Source organism: Equus caballus, chromosome 5, assembly GCF_041296265.1.
Source record: "Equus caballus isolate H_3958 breed thoroughbred chromosome 5, TB-T2T, whole genome shotgun sequence".
Classification (NCBI taxonomy): Eukaryota; Metazoa; Chordata; class Mammalia; order Perissodactyla; family Equidae; genus Equus; species Equus caballus.
Window position 1 is genome coordinate 95,697,321 of NC_091688.1, and position 27,863 is coordinate 95,725,183.

At 37.7% G+C, this 27,863-nt stretch overlaps 1 protein-coding gene across 2 annotated transcripts in view; it reads left to right on the top strand.

The window, feature by feature from the left end:
• Positions 1 to 27,863, top strand: part of NEGR1 (neuronal growth regulator 1) — an 817,593-nt gene that overhangs the window by 627,266 nt on the left and 162,464 nt on the right. For both annotated transcript variants that reach the window (XM_070266222.1, NM_001145864.2), the window contains 2 exon segments: positions 4,618 to 4,738; positions 21,587 to 21,738. In XM_070266222.1, coding sequence (XP_070122323.1) covers positions 4,618 to 4,738; positions 21,587 to 21,738 — 273 coding nt within the window.

The following is a 27,863-nucleotide window of genomic DNA, read 5'->3' on the forward strand; positions in this document are numbered from 1 at the left end:
CTTTCAGTGTCTATCACAGCAGCCCATGAACCCCTGGAAAACAGGATCATGTCCCTTTAACTCGTGTGGTAAAGCACTTTGTGCTGAGCCATATGCACACTGTACTGCATAAAAGCCTTTTAATGACAAATTAGATTTTTATTCGGTTCATTACGCCTGGGTTTTCAGGCAATGTTTCAGATTTCATGGTTTTGTTTGTAATGAGTCATGGCCCCCTTGACAAACAAGAGAGTAATTAAACTAACCAGGTTATCAATAGAAGCTTGTGATGGATCTCCTGTTGCATATGGTTATTTCATCTTCAATAACAGTTGGATATAATAAAAGAATATGGTTTCTTAGGGAGGGGGGATGAAAGCCTGTGAGAACAAGGGTGAAAATACAATCTTACCTAAACCTCTAACAAGCAAAACAGTGCCATAATAATTGACCAATAAGTAGATTTTTATTTATAGATGTCTTTTGTATATTTTATTGCCTTTTATGGGGGGAACATGAATCTTTGCTTAATAAAAAAAGTTAAAATTTATTAAATGATTTCTTATATTGTATGAGAGAGTGTGTTTGTATTTGTGTGTGTATATATGTATTTAGTATGTATTTACATGTATATTACATATATACATATATGTGAATATGTATATGTGTATTACCTCATAACATTTTCTTATTCAAACATTTTTGGTAAACATTTTTCACCAAGCTATTAGCAGGCACTTTAATATAACTATTTCTTTTCAAGTTTTTTTCCAGAACTATAAATTGAACCTTTACTAGTAAGAATAAAAGTACCACAGAGAAATAGAGGTGCTATAATTTCAAAGTGAAGTATCATGCTTAACAGAAAATGATGAATTTGCTAGGATATTTTTAAGAGGAAAGGCAATGTTCTATTGTAAGAGTGTTTACAGTTTTCATATTCACTGCATATTGAAAAATCATTAGACTCTGTACTTTTTTATTGCTTTTTAAAGAAACCTAAAATATCTCCAAAGTGCACACTTACTCAGGTCGTTTGTCTGAATGAATTAGTATTTGCATCTTCAATGTTCCCATTGTATTGAATTCTTTCCCATAGTGTTACTTAAAATATAGACTATGTTAAAAAGATTCGTAGAAAAGATAATATTTATGAAAAAAATATGCATACAAAACACTTAGAAGATAACATAGGAGAAAATCTAGATGACCTTGGGATTGGTGAAGACTTTTTTAGTTACAACACCCAAAGGCATGATCCATGGAAGAAATGATTGATGAGCTGGACTTCATTAAAAATAGAAATTTTGGCTCTGTGAAACACCCTATCAAGAGAATGAAAAGACAAGCTACAGAATGGGAGAACATATCTGCAAAAGACAATTCTGATAAAGAACTGTTATCCAAAATATACCAAGAACTCTTAAAACTCAAAATAAAAATATAAACAATTAAAAGATGAGCCAAAGACCTTAACAGACACCTCACCAACGAAGATATACAGATGGTGAATAAACATATGAAAAGATGCTTCACATCATATGTCATTAGTGAAACGCAAATTGAAACAATGAGATATCACTACACACCTATTAGAAGGACCAGAATCTGGAATACTGACACCTCCAAATGCTGCTGAGGATCTAGAGCAACAGGAACTCTCATACATTGCTGGTGGGAATGCAAAATGGTGCAACCACTTTGGAAGAGAGTTTTGTGATTTCTTGCAAGACTAAACATACTCTTAATATTTGACCCAGCAATTGTACTCCTTGTTATTTATCCAAAGGAGGTGAAAACTTACGTCCTCATAAAAATCTCCACATAGATGTTTATAGTAGCCTTTTTTTCTTTTTTGAGGAAGATTAGCCCTGAGCTAACATCTGCTGCCAATCCTTGTCTTTTTGCTGAGGAAGACTGGCCCTGAGCTAACATCTGTGCCCATCTTCCTCTACTTTGTATGTGGGATGCCTGCCACAGCGTGGCGTGACAAGTGGTGCGTAGGTCTGCACCCGGGATCCAAACAGGCAAACCCTGGGCCGCTGAAGTGGGACATGCAAACTTAACCACTGAGCCACCAGGCCAGCCCCTATAGCAACTTTATTTATAATTGCCATATTTGGAAGTGACCAAGAAGTTCTTCAGTAGGTGAATGGATAAGCAAACTGTGGTAAGCCCAGACAATGGAATATTATTCTGTGCTAAAAAGAAATGGGCTATCAAGCCATGAAAAGACATGGAGGAAACTTAAATGAATATACTAATTGAAAGAAGCCAATCTGAAAAGGCTACATACTGTATAATTCCAACTATATGACATTCTGGAAGAGGGAAAACTATAGAGACAATAAAAAGATCAGTGGTTGCCAGGGATGGAGGTATGGTAGAGATGAGTAGGCAGAGCATGGAGAATTTTTAGGGCAGTAAAAATAATTTATGTGATACTTTGATGGATATATGTCTTTACACTTTTGTTCAGACCCACAGAATATACAACACCAAGAGTGAACGCTAACATAACCTATGGATTTTAGGTGATAATGATGTGTCAATGTAGGTTCATCAATTGTAACAAACGTACCCCTCTGGTAGGGGATGTTGATAATTGAGAGGCTCTGCATGTGTTGGGGCAAGGGGTATATAGGAAATCTCTGTCCCTTTACTCAATTTTGTGTAAACTTAAAACTGATCTAAAAGAGAGTCTATCAAAAAAGATGTCACATACATACAACTCCTAACATTTCCCTCCAAAGCTCACCCACTTACAGCCTTCCCCGTCTCAGTAGTGGCTTCCAGTTAAGCCACGTGAAGTCACCCTGGACTCCTCTCTTTTTTTTACAGCTGTCAATAAATCCTCTTGGCTCCAACATCACAGCAGACCCCAAAGCCCATCACTCTCCACCACCTGCAGTGCTACCGTCTTAGTCTGAGCTGCCAACATCACTTGCCTAGCTTACTGCAGCAGCTTTCATCCCTGCCTCACTGTGGTCTTTTCTCAACACAGCAGCCAGAGTGATACCTTTAAGACAAAAGTCAGATTATTTCCCTCCTCTCTAGGTAGTGGGTCACCATTTCACTCAGAGTAAAAGTCAAATCCTTAAAATGGTCCTCAGGGTCCTGTCTGATCTTCCATCCTTTGGCTCCACGTATTAGTCAGGGTTCTCCGGAGAAACAACCAATCATATGCATATGTGCATATATGGCTATGCCTATGCATAACACACAGACACACACATATATACATATATATATGTAAAGAGATTATCTTGTGAGGAATGGGCTCACATGATTACTCAGGCTGAGAAGTCCCACAGATATGCTGTCTGCAAGCTGCAGGCTGGAGACTCAGGAAAGCCGGTGGTGTAGTTCATTCCGAGTCTGAAGGTCTGAGAACAAGGGAAGCAAATGGTGCAAATCTCAGTCTGAGGGCAGCAGTCAGGCAGAGAAGCGGTGAAGCCTCCCCTTTTGTTCTATCCAGGCCAATGGATTGTACGATGCCCACCACATTGCAGAGGGCAGTATGCTTTCCTGAGTCCACTGATTCAAACGCTTGTTTCATACAGACCCACCCTCACAGCCACACTCAGAAATTACTGCTATAAGTTACTGCTTATAGTTTGTCTCCCCATCTAGAAATAAGTTTCATCATGTCAGGGAGTTGAACTGCGTTGTGCCTTGAGAAATGCCGGGCGTGTATTGATGGCTTAATAACTATTCTGTGAATAACGCAATGGCTGTGCTACAAAGGAGCTTTTTAAGATCGTTGTGCCAGGCACTGTGCCTTGATCTCTGAGTATGCAAAGATGAATCCGATATTTACCCTGCCTTTGGGCAGCTTATAAGGGAGCCTGGCACACCCACAAATAATTATAATACACCATAGAAAGTGTATGGGATGAGAGATTTAGATAAACTGCTCAGAGAAGGGAAAGCTATTTCCCGTCAGAACAACAGGGAAGAGTATGGAGATGGTGACGCCTACACTGGGCCTTGAATCTGTGGAAATGGGAAGAATAGCATTCTAGGCAGGAGAAACCACGTAAAATAAATCACTGAAGTGCTAAAGCATAGGGAGTAGGCAGGGAAAAACACAGAATACTGAAAGAGCCCAGTCTTTGAGTCAACATGCCTGACATCAAATCTAAGTTCTTCAGCTAAGTAGCTGTGTGACCTTAGACAATTTTTTTAACCTCTCTGAGCTTCGGTTTTCACATTTGGGATAATACCATCTAGCTTAGTGTATGACTGTGAGGAACTCATGAACATAAAGCCCCTAGTCTGGTGACTGGCTCTGGTGATCACTCAGTACCCGAGAGCTATTATGGAAGTGTATTTTCACTGGAGTACAGATGAAGTGTTCCCCTCAACAATGCCATTTTTCCAAGAGGAAGCAAGGCCAAAATGTATTACATTTACTCTGCACTCCCTGGGAACATTCATCTATTGTCCAACTTGAAAAATGAAGCCAAAAATGACTAGTCTTGTATTAGAAGCATAAACGACTAAAAATGTGATGCATTGGCCCATCAGGCATAAGATTGCTTTGAATATAGAAGGAATAAAAATATATGTGTGTGATATTTCTGCCGAAGATTATTTTTACTTACCCACCAGTTTTTTTGTCTGTTTCCTTTTCAGTTGCTCCTACGATTCAAGAAATTAAATCTGGCACCGTGGCCCCTGGACGCAGCGGATTGATAAGATGCGAAGGCGCAGGTGTGCCGCCTCCGGCCTTCGAATGGTACAAAGGAGAGAAGAAGTAAGGACTTTGTGATTATTACTGTTTTTCAAGCACTTTGAGCTAATGTGTTTGTGTTTCAGATACTTACTTTAAGCAATATACTTTCTTTAACTGGCTTGAACGATTCTCAGCAGCCTCCTCGTGAGCAGGCATATTGAAGAGGCCCACGTGGGCTGGATGAGTAGCTAATAGGATCCAGCAGAAACGTCCGCTTTGGTTTCTATGCTCTCCGAAATGCCCGCGAAGCCCCCGTCACTGATGCCTTTCATTTCTGCCCCTGCCTTCTGAACCAGCACACTATCGCTCGTGCTGGCGACCATGTTTACTTGGGAAGTAAACCAGCTCTTAAAGGGCTTGGGCACGGCTTCCACAAGAGCACTCCAAAAGCAATGGGAGCTGCCGTCTCTGCCTGGCTTCCTTGATAAGCCTGCATCCTGTCACCTGCCTTACTCTCCCACAAGACATTTTAACATTTTATTTTATAGGACACTGTGTTTTAGATATTCTGTCACTAAAGGGGCTGTAGAGGAGATAAAATACATGGTTAAAGGACTAAGCAAGGGGATTTTAGGGCCACTCCATCTTTAGCTCTGTGTAATTGTCCCCTGGAGAAGCCCCAGAAAGCCTTGGCAAGAGCTGTTGAACAAGAGACGACAGGACTTGACTGCTGTCTCCTTACTTCAACCAGTAAGCTCACTCAGACCTCTTCAGCAGCTCCTGTCAAGTCATCAAAGGAGGGTGGCCCCAGTGGTTAACTGGAAGGGGTAATGCAGAGGGAGCATATTATCTACCCTGTATATATTTTGCTTCAAAACTAGGAAGAGATGTATTCAAGAAAATGCTACATTGAACTATGTAAAATGGCAACATTTTTTTGGTCAAAAAAGCTAAATATTGACAATTCCATATTGTTCCACATATATGAGTGGGGTTTCCTTGCTTGTGCCGTGGCTCGTTACTGAATGTCCGAACAGAAAACTGGTAAAATCACACAAGAACTTAGGTATTGCCACAACGGAGGAGAATGGATGTGACATAAGCAAGTACTTTGTTTCTTAAACTGTAACCAGAAGAGGATTTGTGGAAGATATTCTCCTTTTTCAACATCAGCCTTTCCATAAAGGATATTCCCGTAACTACCTCATTCGTTCTGAATAACTGACTGTGGTTTTTACCTAAAATCTTTGCAGCTATTTCAGATGCAACGTCTTCCATAATTTGGGGTGTTCGAGTTTTAATTGTTTTTACAAATTAATTCATGTTTTTACTAATTCTAAATCTACTTCCTTGTGGCTTCATGGAAACCCCTACATTTTTATATGCTTAGAATTAAAGAAACTGGTCTGTGGTCACCTTCACCCCACCCTGCAAGATTGTATATCAGCCAATGTAACTTTTTGCAGATTCTGATAATCCAGGTTGAGAAGTTTCAGTTTGTGATTATCCATATGGACAAAAATCTAGAAGAGCGATTTTCACTCCTTCAAAGTTATGAAACCTTTTGTGCAAGTGCAATCTTACCTGGAAGCCCAATTAGAAATAACTGTGAAAGCAGCACTTCTCTGGTAGATGTGGGGTGAATGAAGCCTCAATTGCATCTGCTTAGAAGCCTGTTTTCCATTAGGACGTCCTTGCTGGGCCGCCCAAATCCTTGGTTCTCCACAAAGCACAGTTTAAATAATGACGTAATCTATTTTATCTATCTTTAAAGTCACTTTTGAATCTGTATCACACCTTTCTTAAAAGTTAACAAACAGAATTATTCCTAGTAATACAAGTGAGAGCTCCTTTGCTAAAGTTCATTTTCTTTCCAATATTTTGTGATGTCCTGAATTTTTTTTTTACTCTCTCTCTGTTTCCCTTTCCTAAATTCAACAACCATTGCCAGACAGGCTACCATAATCTGCAGTCTGCTTTCTTGGCCTCTAGCAAATATAGCAAAGGGCCAAGTGGTGTCCATAAGTCAGAGCTTCAGTGATTTTTTTTTCCTCCTGGCGAGATGGACTCTAGCTTTTATTAGACTTCAAAGGAGTTTAGAACTACTGCCAAAGAAGATGGATTGATTTTCTCGAATCAATGCCCCTCCCAATACACTCACACACCTAGAGAAAATCTAGGAGCTGTGAAAATCAAATGCACTTGCCAAAGACAAACATATTTTCATGTCGGAGTGAAGCATACCTTTGTCATTTGTTAGGGCTATATTTGAGGAAATATCCAAATTCTCAAATACCACTAGAATATGTCAATTCCTCTCAAAATTATAGCAAAGCAAATTTGAGTATCTACATTGAGTAGGAGAAAGCAGGATTCTGGCTGCTGAATGGTTGTTGGGGTGCTCACTCAGTGGACCTGCCATGCTCCATCACGGCCCAGGCCATTCAGATATTTATCTCATCCAAATGAAAGACTAGTCATGTAACGAGCACCTGCTACTTGACAGGCAGTGTTCTAAGCTGTTAACAAATACTAACCCATTTTATTTTCCCAGCAAACCTGTAAGAGAGATACTATTATTATTCTCACCTTTTGCTTGGGGGGAACCAAAGCACAGAGTGTTTTTAAGTAATTTTCAGAAGTTCGTACAGTTAGTGGCAGAGCTGGGATTTGAACCCAGGAATATTTGCAAATCTTCATGCGGAGTCCATGGATTTAACCCCTAAACTATGGCACCTAGTGTAGGTCATGGCACTCAGAATCTATCAAAAAGAATTTGAAACGTCGACGTTAAATGCCAAGGGTAAAGGCATTGCAGGTCATTTATGAATTAGCATAATAAAAGACTGTGAATACAAACAATTGTAATTTCCCAAGTTATTTAGTCAAAGACACAGAAATAATGCAGTTAAGGGAGACACACAGAGAAGAAACAGATACAGCACATTCCTAAGTTTTCTTGACCTCAAGGCTGCTAAGGGAGCATGAAGCTGTCAGAGACCCTGTCAGAGTAGAACAGAGTTTTTACAAGACCTGGAGAAGTTTTACTTCCTAGAGATCTTTTATACTTGAGGCTTACAAAAATATTCAGAAATAACTTACTTTCTCCACTTCTACTTAAGGGAATGTTTGTAAAAACTCATCTCTCTTAAATCAAGATCTTCAAAGCCATATCTTCATTCAAATAAACTAATAAACACAAACAAATTAAAAAAGAGAGAGTGTCTGAACATCCTAGTATTATCTGCCTACAGTTCTTCTGTATCTTATAAAATCTATTTCTGTGTACTGGGAATTATCTGCTTGAAAATCTTCTAAAAAAGAAACCCTGCAAAATTAAGCACAATTTAAAGAAAAGAAAGGAAGAAATACTGAGGACAAATCACTTTCCAGGTCCTTTATATTCTTCTATCTCATTTATTCTTCACACCTCTGTGAGGAACAATTTATTATCCTCAATTTACTGATGACAAAAGTGAGACACAAGAGACTTGACCTGTTCAAGAGCACTCGACTTAAAAGATGCCATCAAGACACATTTTAGATTTGTCAACCTTTCAGCCCGGGTTCTTTCCCTTGCATACCTGCCAGTATTAGTTATCTATTGCTAAGTAACAAATTAACCCAAAACGTAGAAGCTTAAACCAGCAAACATTTATAATCTCAAACAGTGTCTGGGGTCAGGAATCCAGGAGCAGCTTAACTGGATGGTTCCGGCACAGAGTCTCTCATCAGGTTGAAGTGAAGATGTCACCTGGTGCTAGTCATCTGAAGGCTTAACTAGGGCTGGACGATCTGCTTCCAAGACATCTCCCTCATATGCCCATCGCGTTAGTGCCAGTTATTGGCAGAAGGCCTCAGTTAACCACCGTATGGATCTCTTTATCGGGCTACTTGACTATCTTCATGACGTGGCAGTTGACATCCCCCAGAACGAGTGATCCAAGAGAAAGCAAGGTAGCAGCCATTTATGACCTAGCCTCAGAAGGCATATTCTGTCCTTTCTGCAACATCTCATTGGTTACACAGGGTGACCCTGTTCAATGTGAGAGGGACAACACAGGGACATGAATATCAAGAGGTGAGAATCAGCAGATGCCATTTTCAAAGATGGCTCCCGCTCTGTCTCCCCCAAGGATGAGGTAATTATTTTTTAGACTAGAAATACTAGCTATTTGACCTTTAGTTTATTGCACTGTTTAGATAAGCATCATGAGAATGCCTGAGGATACATGCTTATTATTAAAATATTATTCCTTGGTATAAAATGATCATTTTTTTTGACGATATAGTCTCTTTCAGCACACCTGGCAGGGTCAGTCCTGCTAGACTTAATTTTACTCCATATACATTTAAATATGGGGAAAATCAGAGTTCAAAATTCAATTATATAGAGAGCCAAAAATTTAAACTGTTTTCTTGGTAATGGAGAAGATTGATAAGAGCAAATCTACTCCTTACATGCAGTGAAAGGCCACTTTCAGAACAGACAAATTACTATTAAGCAAGTTGTGTATTTGATGACATCAAATTAATATGGCTTGAGAACAGTACATTCACTTAGGATGAAGACTAAAAACAAATTAAGTTGTAATGGACTAACATTTAAATAGGTATTGCAAAATTATGGGATTTTTATCACTTTGTGAATGTGGCATTACCATCTTGTCTTAGATCAGAATTTTGCTATTTGCTTGGTTGGTTGAATTCCCTCCTCTTATTTTACATTTTCTTAAATCCAAGCCTGCAGCCTAGAAAGACATGTCCTCTGATCTCTCATGATAACTTTAACTGCTCTAGGCTTTTTAAATAGTATTTTATTCACTTTGTCTATTTTTAGGCAAATGGCCGACAGCAACAATACTTTTTGAAATTCTTTAATTGCAACGGAATTTCTTTTTTAATCCTCTATCATAATTTAAGATAGGAATTCAAAAGTTACAAATGAGATAAATACAAAAAACCTCCATGAATGAAAAACAAATATATTGTAAAACATTAAAAATTATCAATCTGTCAGTTAAAATATGTCTGTGTACCTAAAAAAATTGAATTTTTTATATTTGACAATGAGAACCTATAATATTTTGACTTTAAGCAACACATTTCAAATTTAGCTTATGCATTTTTAAGTTATTCAATTCAACAAATATCATGCCAGCACATCTCTCATTTCAGAATTCTGGTTATTGTTCAGTGTACGCCGCGGCTTCAAAGGAAATGTGATGAGTATTAGCGTTTTACTTTGCTGTAAAGCATTAGTTATCTACGTGCATAAAAATGCATGCACAGATCCGTACACAGTGTGTACAGGTACCATTCGATGGATAGGAACATGTCTAAAATCAGCTGTGTAGGGTGCACCGTGTCACTTCACTCAGAGGTGGGATGACCTTTTTCAGTCTGGTTAGGTTTTTACTCTAAGAAATGGTGATTTTTCATTCTTGGCTTTACAGAGGTGAGATGAACTTGAGAAACCATATGAAGTGGAGTGACCTTTCCTCTCCTTTTCCCTATTCTAGATATTTACTACCCGATCATCTAGATAGGCCATAAATTTCATCTGAGTTATTCACTTTGATGAAGGAATATGAGAGGAGGGGTCTTCCGTTCTTTTATTTTCAAGGAAACTAGAAAAATGAGTTAAAATATTTCTCTGTATCTTCAGTGATCCTCTTTCTTTGCTGTTTTATGTGTAATTTATTTATGTCAAAGTTATGCAAACATTACATATGCATAACACATTATGATTTTCAAAGCATGGTCACGTATGGTAGTTTTGCAAAAAGTGAACACTTTTACATTTCACTTACGTAGAGTCAACTCTTCAAGCTTGGGGTGCTACGTGAGAGAGAGATAAAAACACAATGAAAGATAAATATATAATAGTAACAATTTAAATGGCATGGACTTGTTACTCTAATCAATATATAAGTTTCAGAAAAGCATACAGTGGGAGATATATACCTTGAGAATCCTTCAATTAGTCTTTATCCCCATATGCCACTGACAGTGTAAATACCCCTCTATCTTAAGTGAGATTCTCATGTTGAAGATGTGTATTTAGTATAACACGGTTCTAAAACAAAAGCTAACTAGTTCATTAGGGTCTCAGCCATGGACAGTGATGTAAAGAAGTGGTCTACAACATTCTTGGAACGTATATCCCTACAAGTCAAATTTAAAACTTAGCAAGAACTACCAATATATGTGTACTTACCTGTAAATTATGTATATGCAATTCTGAACTAATATATTGCATACATTAAATGACCCACAACAGGTACAATTTAAAAGATGAGATATACATACAGCATAAATGGGCATTCTATTATTTTCTTCTCACACTCCCGCTGATCACTTTGAAGCCACCTTGGGTACTTGCCCTCCATTTTGGAAACTCTTATAAAGTATGCTAGTTTAAAATAAGGAAGTTTTGGGAATTTTCAAGAACAGTTTTAATGACGTGCTACTTTTACCCTACATGCTTACTTTGCAATCTTATAACACATACTATATAACTCACTGTATACTATCTTACCCATTCCTTGCATAATTCTAACTAGGTTATGCCTGAAAGAAAAACCTCTATCTCATAAAAGTGAAATAACTTGTCAAGGGGAAGTACAAGATAGGAAGTAAAATCTAATTTCAAAGAAACCTTGGGAGGTGATGAATATGTTTCTGGCCTTGGTGGTGATGGCTTCATAGGTATATACTTATCATCTAACTCACTGAGTTGCATATATTAAATATGTACAGGTTTATATATGTCAATCATACCTCAGTAAAGTGATTTAAGAAACAAAAACAAAACAAACCCCTAATTTCCTGACTCTTGTGTCAAGATATCCTTTTTCTAGATTTTACCCACCACTTTGATTATTCAGAAGAGAATAGAAATAAGTTAATTCTCTCTCTCGTTCATTCTCTCATTTGCAAGGCCATTCTGACCTGAGTAATCAGTTACATATTTTCAATTAGAAGGGGACTGAAATAACCTCATTAACACCCCATGTTAAAAATGATCTTCCCTGCTGACCTGAGATTTTACTTCTTCATTCAACAAATATGCATTGGGCACTTAACGGTGAGATAATTTGAAAAATTTGAAAAGGAAATAAGTTCCTGCATTGAAGAAACTTGCATTGCTGATATTATCTTATTATTATTTATTTATTTATCTTGTTAATTTCATTCTGATGATATTTCATTCCTTTTTATAACCAAAGTCTTGTCAGTACAACTTTATCACCCCTGTGATGACTTTGTCACTCAAGGCCAGGGAGGTAACAGGTAAATATGTGAAACAAGTGGGAGCATTTTATCTACTGGAAACTGGAGAGAACATGTCCGTGTGAGACGTAAATACATATTATTATATTTAAAGCTTTGGGCCAGTCAAACAAAGTTGAAAGTGGACCAACTCCAGTTTGCATCCTCTGATTTAGAGTTTATGATATGTCATAAAAATCACCAAATGAAATAAGTACTATGCAAGAAGATCCTAAGGGGACCCTAGGGAGAGTCCTTGAAAGTGCACAGCAGGAGTCCCTTCAATTCGAATCAGAGCATAAAAAATGCTTCAAGGAAAAAGTAGCTTTTGCACTGGACACCAAATGATGAACAGTATTTCCAAGCATTGCGAGGGGTCAAGAATAATCGTGGACCAGGAAAGAACATGATCAATGTCATAAAAGTATTGTATGGAGAGCTTTATATGCCTTGGGGTACAGGATGTGAAATCAAGTGTAATGGGAGGTAAGGTTAGGAAGGCACCTTGGGACCAGACTTGGAGTGGATGAAATGTCGTGATAAGACGTTTGGACTTGATTTCATAGGCACTGGGAAACTGTTAAGGGCTTTTCAAGAGTAGTAAATGATCCACTCTTTGTCTTCACAAAATGTTTCTCAGAGCAATTGGGAAGAATAGATGGGGAAGATATAAAATACGGCTTAAACTAGGGTATTGGTTGCGCAGTTAAAAAGCAAGAGAGAGAAAAGGTAGTATTTGTATATTTCAGTAACTGATTAGATACAAGGAAAGGGCAATTTGAGGGCAATTCCAAATTTTCTATCTCAATGACAAGGTGAATGGTGAAGTCATTAGCTGAGGCTTGGAACACAGGAAAAGAGATTTGGGCTAGATCATGCTGAGTTTGGCTTGGGGCCTACTGAAATTGAGGTGTTAATACTGCAGATACAACCCACCAGTAAAAAGTTGGATTTAGATTGTGTTCTTAAAATTCATAGCGATATTTCCAAAGTGAATATCAGATCTATCACTTTATACTTGAATCCCTTCAGTGGTTTTTGATTGTTTCTAGAATAAAGTCCTAACACCACAGTATGGCATGGGAGGCCTCCATATCCTGCCTCTGTGGCTATGAATTTTGCCATTCTACTGTCTCACTGTAAGGGCAATAGCTATGCTGAAATATTTTAGATCCCAAACTGTGATATGACCCCTGTCGTTCAAGCCACTTTGTATGTTGGCCACTTTGCTTGGAAGCCCCTCCCACACACATCCCATCCCCGACTACCTTTGGCTGGCTGTCTTCCACTAGTCCTTTAGTCTCAATTCAGATGTCACCTTCTCTCAGAAAATTGCCCTGAACCTTTTCTGCTAGGAGAAGAAGCTCTCTGGATGTACTCCCACATACTCACCTCTATCAAACTATTTCTTAAACTATACTCAACTTTTTTACGTGTCCATCTCTCCTCCTAACCTTTAATCTACCTGGAAGTGAGAGTTCTGCCCTGTTCACCATTGTGTTCCCACCATCTTACATGGTGTTTGGAACATAGTCTGTTGCAAGAATAAGTTCTGGCCTTTTAATAATGATAAAGTAGAGCCATTTATATTTTAATACATTTTCAAATTGATAAAAGAATTTAACACAAATGTGTCCTGTCACCTTAGATTGTGGGGCACTCTAAACCCAATATATGATTACAAAAAGGAAGTTGGTTTCTGCTGCTCAATTCTGACTTCCCAGGATTTTTTCTTTGTTGTGAATGTTGTTTCCGCAAAATGGTTGTGTTGGTATATTGTGGGATGAAATTTGACATTAAAATCATGGGCACATTGGTATTAGAAAAGCAGTTCAAGCAGAGGGGAGAAATCTAGTCATAGGCCAGGTTGTCAGGGATACAAGACTTGCTGCAGTCAGGAGAGGATTGGCACCCGCACTGTGGCCTTTGTTTATTTGATGTAGGGTTAAAAGGCAATATCATCCCTGTGCAAATCAAACCATCACGCATAAGGCAGCCCAAAGGTCCCTAATCAAAAATCATTAATTTCATTAAAATTGATAAAGTAAACAAGACATACATTTTAAATAGCCTAATAAAGTCTAAAATCTTTAAATGTCCTAATATATTATAATAACATTAATTTATTCAAATGTGCAACTAAAGATAGATACCCCTTAGGGCTAAGACAGTGATGCATGGTGTTCTTCAGTCTGTTCCTAGGAATAAATGGTCTCATATTGTTTTCAAGACTCAAGTACCAAGCAACACAGTAAACCAATAGTTGCTATAGCAGCATGTTCACATAAATTTTCATTTCTCTCTGGTTTTTAGCAGTTCTTACTCCTCTTCCCTTTTACTTTTATTTTTTTTATCTGCCCTGCACATCTCTGAAAAGCCTAGATGAGGTTGATAATGCGCATGTAATTGATACTGAGTTGGGCACATCTTGAAATCACCATGCCATGATCTTTTCAGTCACTCTCCTACATCTTTCTTTTAAAGCTAATTTCCTGTATGCTCAATATTTAATATTTTTCTGCCATCTGAGAGGAAATATATCTGTTCTGTCTAAGAAACAGACCCTATCATTGAACAATAATAATACCTGTCATATATCTAGTGCCTACTTCGTTTGGTATATATATGTGCATAAATATTACACTTTGCATAGCTTAAAAAACATTCTTACATCTACACGTTGAGATTGGCTTCATTTTTCCCACTTCACAGATGAAAAGACTAAGAATTACAGAAATGTGAAAGCGTAATTCATTCAGTCAAGCATGCAATAAATACTGTGTGCCTGTTAAGTGCCCAGCACTATCCTACGTGCTTGGCATACGATGAATAACAAAATCAGCAGGAAACTTGCCTAATAGAGTTATACTCTAAGGGGGAAGAAGGACAGTAAATCAAAAGCTATAGAAATATATGAAAACTTGCAACCAAAATGGTGTTACAAAGAGAAATACAGTCATGCGCCCATTATGGCATTTCATTCAATGACAGGCCACATGTAGGAAGGTCCCATAAGATTAGTACCGTATAGCCTAGGTGTGTAGTAGGCTACACCATCTAGGTTTATGTAAGTACACTCTATGATGTTCGCACCATGGAATTGCCTAGTGATGCATCTCTCTAATGTATCCTCGTCATTAAGTGAAATGTGAATGTATTTGATGTTATGAGGATGATTTGGCCAAGTTAGAGACATAACCCCATAGCATCACTAGAACTTGAACTGTAGAAACTATTTTGGACTTGCTTAAAAATATTTAATTCTTGCCACTTGTCTAGGTTGTATTTTTTTCCATTCTTCACTATATTCTGCATATACACCATGGGGAGAGATTTACTACCACCCAAATATTTAGTGAACCTAGGGGAAGAAAAACAAACCTTAGTTGATGCTGAAGGTGTATGTGTTAGGGGAGACAGTTTGAGGAAGGAGGGAGATGAGAGCACATTTCATACGTCTCATCTTGGGAGTGTAAGCAGCCTAAAAGGCTGACTCCATTGGAGGCTAAAGACAGCTGCTGTGAGAGGCTGCACTGATGGGAATAACCAACCCCCAAATGGATAGTTAAGTGGCCTCTGGTCCAGGGAAATCTCCAGATAGCTAACTGAGCTGAACCTTCCATTTTTGTTTGGCTTTCTACCCCTTTAGAGTTCCCCCAGTGAATTGGACCTGGATTTCCTGGCTTGGGTGCCACATGCCACTTGGTTATTCAGCTCCATTGGTTTTATTCCCTCACTTGCCTGGATTCCCTTGCACCACCCATGATTTCTGTCTTGTCCCTCCAAACTCAAATACAATATCCTGGATTCTACTTGGTGATTTGAATACCAGTTCTTACTTTGGGAGGGTACCAAGAGTCAGAAGACCTGGATTTGAATTTTGGCTTTATCACTTATCAGATGGTAGAATACAAAATAACTTAATCTTTCTAAACTTCGTTTTTGCTCATCTGTAAAATGGAACTAATCGCGCTTACCTCCTACAGTTACTCTGAAGATTAGTTGATATACTTTTGAAAATGTTTAAATGTTTGCTGAATGACAGTTTCTCACACTCTTAATACCAAACTTTTCTCGTACAATGTTGAAATTTTTAATGTTAGATTACTTCAGTCATAAATGTGTTGAGAACAGCTAACATTTTTCACACGCATAAAGCATGCCTGCTTGCATTGAAAAGACTAGAAACACAGCCATGATTCAGAACCAAAATATATTTAAGCTGGAACTCTTTATCATTGAGTGAGGCATTATGAGATGTATTGTGCAAGAACCTATATGTCATCTCCAGATTTTCAGGTGTAGCTAAGGTGTGTTAGATAGTAACTGTGTCATATTTGTCTTTTTTTCTTTGATCGCCAAATCAATGCCTCAATCTTAGGAGGCATTTAATCATCATTTGATGACCAAATAAAACTTCATTTCCTTTAAGACTGCGTCAGCGTTCTAACATCACCCATGACTTTTTCTAAAGCTCTTTTCTTGAGTTCTGTCTTTAGCTCAAGCTATCTCTTGAAACTCCACAAGCCTGCAATTTATTGTCAGAGGTAATGTTACTTTTCTTTGTAAATAAAACTCTTATGACTCAAGAACTCCCTTCCTTCCCCTACTGTCTTCCATCTCTGCTATACTAACACCCAAAGACCATATTAATCTTATCTAGTTATATAACATGATATATTATCATATTCTTTTGTAATTCTAGTCTGATAAAAGATCTACCATCATTTGAGGATGCCTTTCTCAACCCCTATTCCAAATTATTTTAATATTAAATGTTTTTGTCTGATACACTCTTATGTGTCTCCTATATTAGCAATGAAGTCTTTCTATGACTATTTTCACCTGAAAGTTTTGTTTCTCTGGAAGTATTTACTGTTACTTCTGACTTGGAAAGGCAGATAGTAAACAATAGGTCCAAAATATGTAGTGAGGCTGAAACGCACTCGTACATGAAATGAATGACGTCTGGTGTAGCTGCTCCATTTATTTTTGCAATCTCAACAATAAGTGCCAATGGCTGTGTGGTCAGTTTTACTGTTGTGATGTTGCTATGGAATCTTCTGGCCATCCTAGATAGCTACTGTCTGAGAGAGATTATGGTTGTTAAGTTTGTGAACATTTCATGAATCAGAAATATAAGTATTCCTGGTTACTATTAGCATGCTTTCCATGTGCTACTTCTAACTGAAACTTGAAAATATAAAGAGCTATTCTAACTCATAACTAGTTAGTTGGTCAGACTTTGTCACTTATGAGCTGGCAGCATCTGCTGGCAAAGCAACTAGCCTGCAGTTCACAGATTTATGAGGCATTAGCAAACAGGAGGAGAAAGAAGAGTGAGGACAATAGCCCTGGGCACATGTCTTCGTCCTTTTGGGCTGCTATAACAAAATACCACTGACTAGGTAGCTTATAAACAACAGAAATGTATCTCACAGGCTGGAAGTCCAAGATCTGGAAGCTGGAAGTCCACTCAGGGTGCCAGCATGAGGGTGAGGGCCCTCTTCTAGTTCACATACTTATTATACCCTCCTATGGTAGAAGGGGCTAAGAATCTCTCTGGAACTTCTTTTTATAAGACCTTAATCCTATTCATGAGAGTTCCACCTTCATGAATTTTAAGTACTTCCCAAAGATGCCACCTATTAATACAATCATCTTTGGGAGTTAGGATTTCAACATATGGATTTTGGGAGGGCACAAACATTCAGATCATAGAAGTATGGAACAAACTCTTATTGGTGGCAGAGAGTAGAGAACAGTAGGGTTCATAGTAATAGAAGGATCTTATAGCCATGGGGTCTGCTGAATGGTAAAAATGCAAAAAATAGAAGTGGCCAGGCATTTCTAGGCAAGCACCATATGCTACTGATCTACTACTGAGGAAAAGAATGCCATATTTAACCCCTAGTTCAACAAGATTAGTTTCTCTCTTTTTGAATGGAGGGACTATAGGAAAACATCTCTCATTCTATAGTCTAAGTCAATACAAGAATGAACTCTTTCAAGTTCTAAAAGAACTTGTCTAAGGATTTAGGTAAAGGAGAGAACTTTGCCTAAGTATTTAGGCAAAAGAGAGAAAGAACTCTAAATAAGGCAATATTCTGGATTTAGTTCTCTGGTTTTATTGCAAGGTGTGCTGTGAACTATTGCTTGAGTTGTCTCTTTCAAATTTCACAGCACTGATGCAAGGAAGTCTGATTTTAAACAAGTCTGAGATGGATATGAAAAATCCAGTAGGACCAAGGCCATTCTTTGAACTGGCAATATGTACATGCTTGAAGCCTATCAAGGATTTTCTTTAACACAGAATAACAATTTAATTTGTCAAATATATGTTTTTTATTGATTAGGAAAAACAATGAGTCTCTTTACAGAAAATATAATTATGCTCAACCATTTTGGAATAAATCTGTTTCATAGATTAAAAAAAGTGCCATCAATTACCAATTAAAGAGCTCTTTTAGCATTTGTTTTTAGTCAAGGAGTGAAATTACATTAGGACTGTACATGATGGGACTTCTAAGTGTGGCTCAAATTTCTCTATCCAGTAACTAAAATGTATTCATCATAACAGGGTCCCCATGGTGACTAAAATAGCCTTTGTTGTAAACACCTGCTCATATGTCTGATTCTGTTCTTTGGCCTCTTCAAAGGCCTTCAAAGATCTTCACAGATCATGTGTTGCCCAGCCTAGTCTCTAATCACCTAGCATAGAGCTCATCTTTGTAGCAATTTAATGACTATTTTCAGAATTGATTTGAATAGCTGAGAAAGCACCCACTTGCGAGGATCCTTGCAGGAAATTTGCAGAAGTATACCCTCCCGAGATATATACCATCTCAGAAGTCACTGTCCCTTAAGCTTTGGAAAGGCTACCCCAGGCATCCACCAGGTGGAGACAGATTTTAAATGGTGTTTGAGGAGTCAGCAGTTCTAAAACTCCCAACTATAGAGGAAAGTAAGCTTTAGAGTTCTCAGTAATCTAAGAGAGGTAGCTTTCTCTAGAGGGTAGAAAATCCCCCCCAGGGAAGATACTTTTCTTTTTTACTGGCCATAATCACCTACCAGGCTGATCAGAGCAGCAGGGCTTGCTGCTGCTAATGTGCCACTTTGGGAAGGATGCACATAGCACTGTTGGCCAGAGGCCAAAAATGGGCCTACGCATACAGAGCATGGATACGCTGCATGATTTAGCAACATCTGGGGCTTTGCCTTCAGATACATTAAAGAACAGAGAATTGGAAGCAAACTTAGAAAGACAACCATAAGAAACATAAGCAAACAGTGCTGTGAAGTAACTAAATATACTTCCTTAACGTTTTCTCCCCAAATGAAGACCCTGGCTAATTTTTTCTCAAACCTTCAGCAGCAAAATGTATCTTTGTTTTGGTAGATGGGACACAACGGGGATTTATAGTCTAGAGAGTTTCTCCGTCCTCTGGAGAATGTGTCTGTGGCATAGACATGGGTGAATTGATTTGAGTCATAATGCTCAAGCTCTCAGAATAATGAAACTGAATTTTTATATATAACATATAGTAATTGCTTAAAAATAAAGTTAGTAATGTGATGCATAAAAATATGCAATAATCACTATGGGATTTTAGCATCAACATTGACAAATTTGCAATATGAGACAGAGGAGTAAAAACTACCATATCTTTGATATTTTATGCCATGCTTTCTTGTGTCAGAGTGGGAGATCATTAGGTTTATTGCTCAAGTTAAAGTTTTCCAATGTTTATTCAACTCAAAGTTTTATTAATCTGATTAAAGTTTGAGTTTTGGATCAGCCAAATTCAGCTATTACATGAAACATAAGTAATTCCCAGAGTAATCAAGCAGGGCTGCTTATTTTAATCTGCATTTAACTGCAGTATTTTTTATCTCAATTCGGATGCAAGTCACATAACCTAATGCAAAGGAGTTCAGCCTAAACTCTCAGGGGAATGCCATTTATTAGCATCTTCATGATTAAAGAAATATTTAGTACTAAACTTGAACACATTAAAGAGGAAAAACTAACATGCCATTTGGGCTATGAGCTTACATAGCCCATATTGTAATCAGCACACCTTTTTCCCAATAAATTTCGGGGTTAGTTAGAAAGGAGTTGTTGTCTGGTTGGCATCCTCACTATAGGAGAATTCATACTCAGAGAAAGAATTTCTTTAAGGGGCCACTGAATGGAGCTTACCAATCTCTGTGTTGCAGGGCTGTCACCTGGACTCCATTGACCTATAAACTATTTATTATATAGGTAGGATGCCACTATTAAGTGCTACGTAGGACTCAAATATAAAGCAAAGTATGTCCATATGGCTCTGCCTTTGGAGGAATTTAAAACAATTCAATTTGTTTGGGTGAAAGAGACTTATATGCATGGAAACTGCTAGAGGGAACAATGCAAAAATGTGGTTTTTGTTTTGTAAATCCCACAAAAATTTGGAGAGAAAATTGCAGAGAGAGAGAAACCAGAGTGATTTAAGAAGCGTTAGAGAAAGAGAGAGAGGACTTAGGTCAGACCTAAGTGAGGAGGGAAGGATCTGGCTGGCAAAGATAAAATGGGATAATGAGCACTGAATGCGGATTCAGGAAAAGAGTGAAGCAGGAGTGGGCATGTCAAGGTCTGAAAATGGTAAAACTTTGCCAGCCTGTTTAAGAGTGAGGACTTCTGCTGGTAAGTCTGGAGAGAGAATGTTGGGTAGTCAGAGTGGAATCAGGAAAAATTGAATCCTATATTGAGGCCCAGAAAGGTTAAAGGACTTTCCCAGATACATTCCTAAAATGTGACAAAGACAAGACTCTACATTAAATGCGAGCCTCAATACTATAATTTTGCCTTTTCCTAGATTTAACAGCAAGTCATCTGTCTGGATTGTACATAGCAGCAGTAAAGTGGTGTTGAACCTGGACTCAGAATTACCCCATCACAGTCATAGGGTTAACTTTCATGGGAGTCATACAATAATATCATGTGAAACGGCCTAGCCCTATCCTAGCCAGCTTCTTAGAAACCATCAGTTTGTATTTTTTTAAAGATTGGCCCTGAGCTATCTCAGCCAGTCTTCCTCTTTTTCTTCTCCCCAAAGCCCCCCAGTGCATAGTTGTATATTCTAGTTGTAGGTCCTTCTAGTTCTTCTATGTGGGAGGCCACCTCAGCATGGCTTGATGAGCCATGCTAGGTCCACGCCCAGGATCCACACTGGTGAAACCCTGGGCTGCCCAAGCAGAGTGCGTGACCTTAACCACTTGGCCACAGGGCCAGTACCATCAGTTTGTATTTTTAATGGAATCATTATATTTAATTCCTTTTACTCTTTCTTGACTAACAGATGAGATGCTTTTGCTGTAGTGTGTTCAGTTTTCTAAAATACAAATCAATATATGCATAGGACGTGTGGATATCTAAGCTCAGTTTGTTATATAGTGCAAATAATCCCATAGGAATACTCTGTGGCTGTCATGCAACCTCTCCTCCCCAATATCTACTAATGTAAGGGAAGTATAATTACATCATTGTCACATTATACGCTAACACCAGTGTAGTCAAAACTGTCTATGGGTTGCCATAACAACCCCATCTAAGATAAAAATGAAAATGATATTCATGATACATACTTACCTAGAGTTTATTTTGTTTTCTAGGCTCTTCAATGGCCAACAAGGAATTATAATTCAAAATTTTAGCACAAGATCCATTCTCACAGTTACCAATGTGACCCAGGAGCACTTCGGCAACTATACTTGTGTGGCTGCCAACAAGCTCGGCACGACCAATGCGAGCCTGCCTCTCAACCGTAAGTAACACAGTGTTGCCAAAATGTTTCCAGGAGCTTCTCGGCTCCTATCCAGCAGAAGAGAGAAAACCTAGGAATGGACTATGTTCATTTTAAAACTCAGCCTGATGTGACATGTTCTTTACACAGAGGACAATTGGCCCCAAAATAATATGGATTTTTGAGAATTTTATAATCCCTAAGAAATCTACATGTGTTCAGAAAAATGTCTTAGAACTGAGAAGAGGGGAAAAAATTACATAAATAATAAGACCCACTGAAAAATGTCTTCTGACTGAAGACAGTGGGTTTGGTGGGTTTTGTTTGTTTTTATTTTGTTTTGTTTTTAAAAATGTGTTATACTATCTTTAAGTATAGATTAATTTGGATCGAATTTACTCTTGGTTGGTTTACTTTAGATATTCATCTTGGAATAGTGAGAATCTCACATGCCACAAACAAAATGAAATAGTAAGTAAATGATCATGGACAAAATATTTTATCCATATAGATCACGTTTTTACTACAAACTGTATTTTTAAATACAACAAGGTTTTACTGAAGTAAATACAATATTTTTAATGTATCTTAGTTCCTAGAAACTAGAAATTAAAAAAGAAGAGCAACACAAGGATTAGTGGAAGAGAGAGAAAGCTAGGCTAATGTCTTCTCCTACGGTTAGTTTTAGTGCTTTTTGAGAAGCTGAGTAACCAACGAATTGTTATAACCATAAAATATCCCTGATTTGACATGGAGTGTTTCTCAAAATGTTCAAAGAAGACTATAGAGAATACGTTGTCTTTTCATTTCCACAAAGTTATCTGAATCATCCTTATCTTTTATAGTTACTGTTTGTATAATAACCTGACATATGTATATTCGTGTTATCATCCCGTGATAGGAAGCTGTCTCTGAAAAATGCAAATATTATGTAGTTCATTGCAGACATGATCATTTCCATTTTGAAGAAATGGCGATGGGATATATAATACTCTTACTGCTTAAAACTATACTATAATAAGTTTCATGATTTATGAACTCTGAGTTACCATGATTTAAGATCCTCTGATGTTAAATAAAATATATCAGTTTGTTGTTAATAGAAAATAATCATTTAAAAATGATTTGTTCTCTATATACTTTTAAAACATCACATCATTTATTATTCCAGCTTAATATTACCTAATATTTCTTAGCATCTCCACTTTGAAAAAAAACATTCCTGCCATGCAATAGCCATAGTATAGTATACTTGCTTAAGTTTCTTCCATGAGGATGATTTGTGTAGTGTAATTATGAATAATATAAACCATTGAAAATATTATAGAGCAGCATGAATTCCAATTTAATGTAAATATTGATACTTCTTTGATATGTTATTAATATTTTAAATGGTTTAAATATTCAAGAACCTGAAAGAATAAATGGATTAAAAAGGCAAAGTAAAGAAAAATGTAAGGCTTAATAACACACTAACTCTTTGCTATTTAAATTTCTAAATCACATTCTGACTTTCAAAACTGAAGCATTAATGAATGCAACAAATTAGGAACAAATGTCACTTATTTAAGTGTTTGTTTTACTCTGGCAACCTTAACACAATCATCTGGAAATAGTGCAGTGCCGAAAAGGTTTCTAAATGTGGTATCTTCAGAATGGCCTCTAATGATCTCCCTTTGCCAGTGGCTTCTTGTACGTAGAGGTGTTAGGAAATACAAGTGCAATCTGATTAATTTGTTAATAAAGACATAATATGCAAATCTTGTCTGTAATCATGAATATAGCCCTAGAAGTTTGAAGAAATGTCTGGATATTCAGAACTCTTGTATATGACCTCATCTGAAGCTCTTATTGCACCACACATTTCTATTTTGTACCATAATTATTTTTATACATATTTTTATCTCTTGATAAAATTGTTTCTTGAGAATACAGGATCAATATCTGATTATTTTATTTCCCATATAACCAAGCACAGTGCGTGCTATTTAGTAGGCAATCAGTAAATCTTTAGTGAATAAATGAATTAGTTAAACATCAAATAAGTGATTGAATGGATAATGAATAAATGAGTCAATGAACTGAGTTTTTGCTATAGAATGTGTATTTGTAATCTCTAGATATACAAGACAATATCACAGTGATTAAAAATAACATTTTTTGTGGGCTTGCTATAGACCAGACCCTATTCTAATCTCTTTATATAAATCTACTCATTTAATTCTCACACAATCCAAAAAGGTAAATTCTATAATTCCCTTCTTACAGGTGAAGAAACTAAGACAAAAAGAGATTAAAAGATTGCCCATGCCACAACTAGAAGGACCTGCAACTATGTACTGGGGGGATTTGGGGAGATAAAAAATCAGGGGGAAAAAAAAAAGATTGCCCAAAGTCAAATGGTTAATAAGTGACAAAGCAAAAATCTGACAGTCCAGCTTCAGAGCCCAAGCTTTTAATTCCTGCCTTTCACTATCTCTCACCATGAACATAAAACCATCGAAGGAGCAGGAAATAAATTGTATCAGTTGAAAGATAAACCTCTACATATAACATATTTGTCATTCTTGTGGTTTTATCAACTTTTCTTTAAGAATTTTGAACACTATTTTTTTAATATATAAAAATTCTTTTTTTAAATAAATATTTAGATACAAGCCACATGTACCAGATATCAAATTTAAGTGTATGAAAGATGAATGGGGTCAGTGTTTGACTGGAAGCTTATACAAAAATGAGACTCAAGGACATTTAAACACATATTTATATGGAATTTTAAATCTCCTTTGAATGATACAGTCATCCAACACAGCCATTGTGAATCTGCAAACTATTTATGGGAAAAGGCAGCTTTCTTAAAGTTTATATAATGCTAGCTGGAGAGAGAATGATATGTCCCTTGATAAGAATGCCTGTCACATATTCACAAGGTTTATGAATGAGAGGGTCCTCAACCTCTAAACTGATCCAGACTAGAAGCCAATTCTAAGCCAATCTAATATCGGCCTGTGACCTGCTAAAGAATTTTTAAAAATCTGTTATTAAAGCTCAGCCTTCATACAGCTAAGGGAGTATGTAAAGGTAACTTGCCCATCTTCTCATCCAGGAGAAAGGAAGTAAACTCCAAAGAATCTGCCACCTGTGCACGTGGCGATATTGGGAACACGCCATGGATAAGAAAAGGTTCATGCTTTCGTGATGTGTAGGCCTCAAGAGTTACTACCCTCAAAGACAGGGTAACTGGAAATGTGAGTTACTTAGCATAGTGCTTATATAATAGCCAACACTCAAACTGGTTGATAATAGCATTCTAACAAAGCTTTAGCCACTGGGAATCAGCTCCCCATCTCCATAATTATTTAGGATAAATCCTGAGACTATTACAATCTTTTTCTGGTTTGTAGTAACCTACTCTTTCCGTATCAGCAGAAAAAAGGCAAGAAGCTGTGGTTTAGAGCTTTGCCATAACTAAGACAATCCAAAACAGAATGCCACACTTTTTGGTGTGTAAATGTGTGTGTCTGTGTGTGTTTCACAGAAAGAGAGTCAAGCAGGCCTTGGTGTGAACCCCAGTTTTACCACATATCAATTATGAGTGACTTTGAGTAAGTTACTTAGATGCCTCAGTCAATTCATTTACAAGATGAGGGCAATAATAGCTTCCATCGACAAGATAAAAATTACATGGGATTGTGCATGTAAAGCACTTATCACTCAGCCTGGATCAAAGTAAGCATTCAATAAATGTTGGCCATTGTGATTGTATCATATCCCCTAAGAACACTCACTTCAATTCGTTTCAAAAAACTATACATAGATGGCTGACCAAATTTGATGACTGACTGCCCAGTACCTTTCTGAGGATGTAGATGGTAAACTGTCATTGGCAAGCCAAGGAGAAGGTGTGCAAATTTCAAATAATGTCCCAACTCTAGCTCACAAGTTCAGCTCATCCCTTCTCAGTGCATGAACCAGAATTTGTGGCACTAATTCCAGATTAAATCTGATGTTTTCAGAGTAGAAGTTCAGACATCTAGGAGATGCAAAGTAAAGGCAGAACTAAAAAGATTGTTCTATTTTGAGGTTCAGATAATTTATTCAACAGCAACATTCATTCTTCAAATATATATGTTGACTGCCTACAGTGTACAAAGCACTGTGCTAGATGTTGGAAAGAAAAGGATTAATAGAACTGGAACCTCATCCTCAAAATGTTCTCAGGTGAATGAGAGGAGAGGGACAGGAAATTGACAACTGTAATGCAGTATAGTCAATGGTAGCATGCTAGGGCAGAGAACAGGCTGTTAATCCAGTCTCAAGGGCAATGGAAGCCTGTCATCTAGAATAGGTAATATCACTACATGAATTACAACTAAGATATAACTCAAAATACCATTTTAGCCCTCACTGTCTCATTTTCAGAGGCAGAACTTTTCAGGGTTCATTCAACAACAATCATGAGCACAATGTACAATGGCACAATGAGAGAATGATCAACTCAGTCTCAATGACTCAGCGCAGGCTAGAGCAGAGGTGACCCTTGAACGAAGGATGTGATTGGGTTTAGCCTGTGTGTGGGAATGGTGATGAGAGAGAGAGAGAGACTGTAGTATGGAACAGCTTACATAAAGATATGACAGAATGAAACAATCTGATATATTTGAAGACATGATAGTATTTTAATATGGTTAGAGTGAAAGGTGGGAGAAGAGATTGTTGAGAGATGAGGATGGACAAATTGGTGCAATTAGGACAGGAAGAGCTGCGAATGAGTTTGGACTTTTTCTGGTTTGGGAGAGCCATTGAAGAATGTTAATAAAGACAAGGTATAAACAGATTTTGTTTCTGAAAGATGTTCTTAGGCAATGTGGAGGGCTAAACCCAGGTATTAGACTTGAGAGAAGATAATTGCACAAAAAGTGTAGCAGAGACCAGAGAGTTGAGAGATAATTAGGAGATAAGAGTTAATGACCAAATATGGAGAGAATGAGAAGGGAATTGTAGGAATCTGATGAGCTCTCAACGTTTAGTTTGGGTGACTTTAACCAAGATAAGAACATGAGAGGAGGATGAGCACTTTTAGATTTGGGGAGAAGGTGGAGATTGAAAGACGAGAAATGAGTTTGATTTTAGACATGAGTTCAATTTCACTTGGAAGCAATGCCCAGTAGCTAGCTGAATATAAAGTCCAGAATGGAGATATGATTTGGAAGTTGTCAGAATGGAGTCAGTAGTTTCAGCCATGAGAGTAAATAAGATTTCTTATGAAGGCCACATAGAGTGAAAAGATGAGTAAGGACTGAAATCCAAGTAAAATTAGCATGGAGGAGTGCTCAGAGGAAGAGAAGCATCCTGTAGAAGCATGCACATTCAGTGTGGACGGAGATGCCAAAGGAGGATCAGTGCCATGGAGGCCCCAGGAGGAGACCCATTCAAGAAGAGGGAAGGTCAGCAGTGTCCGATGCTACATCAGGTCAGAGAAGGTCTGAAAATCAACCACTGTCTCTGACAATTGGCAGTTATCGGGGATCTTTGCCAAAGCAGTTTCTGTAAGAAACTGGGGTTGGAAGCCATGTTGCTGTGGATTAAGGTTAAACAGGTAAATGAGGAAGCAGAGACTTGGGTAGTAAACCACTCTTTGCATAGGCTGGGCTATGAAAGGAAGAACACAGGCTGATCTGCCTGATGCCTTGGCAGCTGGTCTGATTTGGGCCTCTTTTCTGAATAATAGGCCCAATGGCCGTATGTGTATCAACAGCTCACTAACCAGCAAAGATGCAGCACCCCAGGCTCTGGTGAGGTACACTCCCCACGCCTCCTGCTTTTCTGCAAACACCTCTCACCCTCAGTTTGTTTGCGTCTTTGCTCACATCTGTCTTAGGTCCCAGAGAGACAAGAAAGGGCCTTGATTGAATATGAAGTCACATTAAACCCTTTTGCCTTCCATGGCCTGTGGGCTTTAGACTGCAGTTGTGAGAGTTACTGTAATTCTACGTACAGATGTTAGTAATTTCACCAATAGAATTACTTCAGGTGAAGAGAACGTACTTTCTCAAGTAAGCGTGGAAAAACTACAGGAATGCTAGTATTCAATGAATCCCTCATCCCCTAGATTATCTGCCAGGAAATTTCTGCAATATGCCTAC